The sequence below is a fragment of the Falco biarmicus genome, chromosome 14 (genome assembly GCF_023638135.1).
Source record: "Falco biarmicus isolate bFalBia1 chromosome 14, bFalBia1.pri, whole genome shotgun sequence".
Lineage (NCBI taxonomy): Eukaryota > Metazoa > Chordata > Aves > Falconiformes > Falconidae > Falco > Falco biarmicus.
Genome location: NC_079301.1, coordinates 8,205,081 through 8,209,806, shown reverse-complemented (window position 1 = coordinate 8,209,806; position 4,726 = coordinate 8,205,081). Strand labels below are relative to the sequence as shown.

At 62.5% G+C, this 4,726-nt stretch overlaps 1 protein-coding gene across 1 annotated transcript; it reads left to right on the top strand.

Annotated features, from left to right (window-relative positions):
* The first annotated feature begins 744 nt into the window (after nt 1-744).
* Nucleotides 745-4,394, top strand: ZIC3 (Zic family member 3). The gene is made up of 3 exons (XM_056359846.1): nt 745-1,798; nt 2,447-2,610; nt 3,170-4,394. Exons 1-3 carry the CDS (start codon nt 763-765, stop codon nt 3,350-3,352), a joined length of 1,383 nt encoding a protein of 460 aa, XP_056215821.1. The 5' UTR covers nt 745-762; the 3' UTR covers nt 3,353-4,394.
* Nucleotides 4,395-4,726: the final 332 nt, after the last annotated feature.

Genomic DNA, 4,726 nt, shown 5'->3' with positions numbered 1-4,726 from the left:
CGCGGCGCGGCGGGACACGGGGGGGGCAAGGGGGGCACCGCGCACCGTCACGCTGCAGGACACAGGGACTCGCACCGGGCGTGCGCGGGGGTGCCCGCCTGCCCCTCGGCACAGCGCGCTGGGCCCCGGGCCGGGCCGCCCCGCCAGCAGCGGGGGCGCTGGGCTCCCCGCCGCTCCCCCCGTCCCGTCCCGCGCCCGGCCGCCCCCCACCCCTCCGCCGCCCCGTTATTACCTGCGAGGCGCCCGCGCCCAATCAGCGTCCCCGGCGGCGCGGGGCGCGTGCCAATCAAGCGGCGCGCCGCCAATGGGACGGCGGGCGGCGGGTCAGGTGACGCGGCGGCCGGCGGTTCCCCATTGGCGCGGCGCGGCCTGGCCCCGGAGTTGGTTTATGTGCGAGGCGCGGGCGGGCGCCCCGTCAGTGCTCCGACGGCGCCGAGCGGGAGCGCGGCCGCGCTGCGCCTCGCCCTGCTGCGCCGCCCTGCCCTGCCCTGCCCTGCCCGGCCCGGCGCGGGGGGCGGGCGCCTCTGGGGGCGGGTGGTTTTTGGGGGCTGGTTGTTTTGGGTTTTTTTTGTTTTGTTTTGTTTTTGTGTTGGACGGAGGGTGCTCGCCTCGCTGCCCGCCCGCGGCCGGCGGCAGCGCCTGCCCGCAGCGGGGGGTGGGGGTGCGTTTTGGGGTGGTTTTGTACTTTTGGGGGGGCGGGCGCGCGGGCGGGAGGTGGGTGGTGGGGGGACAGGCTGCCGCCGCGCCGACGGCCCCGCGCCCATGACGATGCTGCTGGACGGAGGGCCGCAGTTCCCGGCGCTGGGGGTGGGCGGCTTTGCGGCGCCCCGCCACCACGAGATGCCGGGCCGCGACGCCGCCGGCATGGGGCTGGGCCCGTTCGGCGACTCCTCGCATGCCGCCGCCTTCAAGCTGAACGCGGCCCCGCACGACCTCGCCGCCGGGCAGAGCTCGGCGTTCACGCCGCAGGCGCCGGGCTACGCCAGCGCTCTGGGCCACCACCACCATCACCACCACCACGCCGGCCAGGTGCCCTCCTACGGCGGGGCCGCCGCCTTCAACTCCACCCGCGACTTTCTCTTCCGCAACCGCGGCTCCGGCATCGCGGACGCCGCCTCCGGCACGGCGCAGCACGGGCTTTTCGGTGGCTCCCCTGGCGGCTTGCACGGCCCCGGCGGCATCCCGGACACCCCGGGCTACCTGCTCTTCCCGGGGCTCCACGAGCAGAGCCCGAGCCACACGTCCCCCAACGGGCATGTGGACAACGGGCAGATGCACCTGGGGCTGCGCGGGGACCTCTTCGGGCGACCGGATCCCTACCGGGCCGTCTCCAGCCCCCGCACGGACCCTTACGCCGGCGCCCAGTTCCACAACTACAACCACATGAACATGAATATGGGCATGAACGTGGCGGCCCACCACCACCACCACCACCACCACGGCCCCGGGGCTTTCTTTCGGTACATGCGCCAGCCCATCAAGCAAGAATTGTCCTGCAAGTGGCTCGACGAAAGCCAGCTCAGCCGGCCCAAGAAGAGCTGCGACAGGACTTTCAGCACCATGCACGAACTGGTGACCCATGTCACCATGGAGCACGTCGGGGGGCCGGAGCAGAACAACCACATCTGCTACTGGGACGAGTGTCCGCGGGAAGGCAAGTCCTTCAAGGCGAAATACAAACTGGTGAACCACATTAGGGTGCACACGGGGGAGAAGCCCTTCCCCTGCCCCTTCCCGGGTTGCGGCAAGATCTTTGCCCGCTCCGAGAACCTCAAGATTCACAAGCGGACGCACACAGGTAAGGCCCGTGTGCCCCGGCCCCCCGTCCCCCCCCCCGGGGGGCACACGCCTCCCCGGGGCTGCGCGGACGGGAGCACGGCGCTGCCGCCGCTCGCGGCCCCCTGCGCGCCTCTGCGGAGGGAACCATAGAAATGCTAATGAAGGCTCATTTTCGGTGACTTCCGCTCCTTTTTATTTTATTTTTAGGCCTGATTGGCGTCTCTCCTAATTAAATCAGCGATACTTTTGTCAAAGTGGTTTTATTTGCAGCCCCGTCTTCCCTTCAGCCCTCCGCACGGGTGGAGGGAAGAGAGGGAGAAGGCAGGAAAGCAAATGTATTTTGGCTCGTATCCGCCAGTACGTCTTGTAAAACTGTCCGAGCCCCTGAATTTATCTCGGGTCTTCTCCCACCCCGGGCTTGCCCAGCTGCCGTTTGTTCCCACTGGAGCCCAGCGCGGGCCTGGCGGGAGGTGAATTAGAAGTAATAAAGGCTGACCCGAATTTATCTGACTCGGAACAAACCCTGCTGTCCCCCTTCCCCTTCTTCGTTTGTTGGGGTGCTTGCGCATCCCCAGGCTGGGGCGAGCGGGGCAGAGGTTGTCCTGGGAGGAGGCAGGTGGGGATGGAGAGGGGAACGGCCCTCCTTCACCCTCTCTGAATTTCACAGGTGAGAAGCCCTTCAAGTGCGAGTTTGAGGGCTGCGACAGGCGCTTCGCCAACAGCAGCGACAGGAAGAAACACATGCACGTCCACACCTCGGACAAGCCCTACATCTGCAAGGTGTGCGACAAATCCTACACCCACCCCAGCTCACTTAGGAAACACATGAAGGTAATCACCCCTGCGCTCCAGCCCTTTCCTCCCGGAGCGGGGATGCTCAGTCGCTGGTGTGCTCAGGGCTCGTTTCCCTGGGCAGGGCAGAGCTGAGCAGTGCCTGCCGCAGTGCTCCATGCTGGCAGCGTGGCCTGAGCGGTTCCCGGTGTCTATCTAGGCCATGACTGGAGCACAGCCCAGGGAAATGGCGTAGTTTCTTTTTGTGCTCCCACCGGTGCAAGCGCTGCCCAGTTCCCGGAGTGCGGCTCGGTGCTGGAAAGCTGTGAAATGCAACCTGGCCTGTGGCTGCAGCCCCGCATGCCGGGGTGCTGCAGCCCCCCACGCTGGGATGCTACAGCCCGCCATGCCAGGATGCTGCCCAAAGTAGCCAGGAGCCGAGGCAGGCGTTTGCTGCCGGTGCTCAGGGTGGCCAGCAAGGCATGTACTGCCTGCTTGCCAGGCAGAGGCCGAGCCGCTGGACCCCAGTGTCCCTCCTGCACGGGGGGAGCATTCCAGCCTGGCTCAGCAGGGTGGCGGGGACTCCGAGCTCGCTCCCATCTCTGCCTCTTGGTTTTAGGTGCACGAATCCCAGGGGTCGGACTCTTCCCCTGCAGCCAGTTCGGGGTACGAGTCCTCCACCCCCCCTGCAGTGGGCTCTGCTGGCAGTAAGGACTCCACTAAAACGCCGCCGGCCGCCCTCCAGAGTAACCCCGGCCACAACCCTGGACTGCCCCCCAATTTTAATGAGTGGTATGTGTGAAGGCAGCTGCTGCCCGGCCACAGACTGGACCAAATGCTTTGGGAACAAGGAAAAAAAAAAAAAAGGACAAACCAAGCCAACTGCAGCTCGCTCCCACGGAAATGGAGTTTCCACACCGATGACCGCATAGGGCTACACATAGTTAAACTGCCAGGATCTGGAGGGGGGGGTGTCTTTTATTATTATATTATAATTATTACTATTTTTTGCAAGCTCAGACGCTGGACTAGCCATGTCCTTTTCTCAGGATTGGATTTCTTTTTTTTTTTTCTCATTTTTTGCAGTCGCAGTTGTTTCTTTGATATTTTCTTTTTCTTCCTTGCCCGAGTCCCTCTTCCTCCGATTCCCCACTTTTTAAATTCTTAATCTGTTTTGGTTTTCCTTCTTTCGGTGGGATGTTGACATGAGGATGAAAATTCTCTTTCGCCTTAGTGGTGATTGTTTAAACTTACAGTCTTAAACCGTGCCAAAGTCCTGTTATGTCTTGAACTTTCCTCTCTAGCTCTCCTGCTGCTTCTTTCTCTGCTCTCCTCCTCTTTCTCCTTCTCTCTCTCTCCAAGCATTACACTTGTGAATGTATTCTCGTCTGATGGGGTCGGTCAGTATTTTTCAGGATGAGGATGTGGTGTTTATTCTACCCAGATTGTGACGTTTAGTATAACAGTTGCCTTTTTGTAATAACTTTTTTTGTAAATACATATCCATGATGCCATATTTATCGTTCGTAATTTAATTATTGATACAAAGTGCCGGGAACTGAACAATATTTATGGGGGAGAAAAAAATTGTTTTCTAACAAAAAAAAATACAAACAAACAAAAAAAAATTCCAACTCTGTACAGCTTTTGGTTATAACTGCTTTAGCATTAAAAGTTTATTGTTTTGGAAAGAGCTGGTTTTGACCTCTCCGGGGGATGGGGCAGCCGCGGTGCCGTAGCGGGCCCGGTTCGGCGCGGCCGCCGGGGCCGGGCCGTTGTTTTCGAGCTTGCGGTGCCGGGTGAAGCCTCTGCCTCGCCGCTGCTTTTTCTCCTGTCCCTTTGTCCCCGCCCTCCGTCGCCCAACGGTTCGTTCCCCGGCACCTTCCCGAGCGAACGGAGCCCGGGGCGCGGCGCCGCCGCCGAGGGAGAGGAGCGCCGGGGGCAGCGGGGCCGCCTGGACGGGGAGGCCCCGACGGTGAGTACCGGGGCGGCAGGGCGGCCGGCGCCCCTTGCCTGCATGGCGGGGGTGTGGGGGCCGGGCGAGCCGTGCAGGACCGGCTCCGCCGGCACCGGGCTGCCGGCCGGGGGGACCGCGGGGCGGCTTCGCGGTGCGCCGGACGTTCTCCATTATCGCCTGTTTGGTTTTTTTTATTTTCTCTTTATTCTGACTAGGATG

What these genes read in the sequence shown, in the direction of transcription:
- ZIC3 (XM_056359846.1), top strand. Translation starts at nt 763, where the DNA reads ATGACGATGCTGCTGGACGGAGGGCCGCAGTTCCCGGCGCTGGGGGTG. An exon ending in TCACAAGCGGACGCACACAG is followed by an intron (nt 1,799 to 2,446) that starts GTAAGGCCCGTG and finishes TGAATTTCACAG; the next exon opens with GTGAGAAGCCCTTCAAGTGC. An exon ending in CACTTAGGAAACACATGAAG is followed by an intron (nt 2,611 to 3,169) that starts GTAATCACCCCT and finishes TCTTGGTTTTAG; the next exon opens with GTGCACGAATCCCAGGGGTC.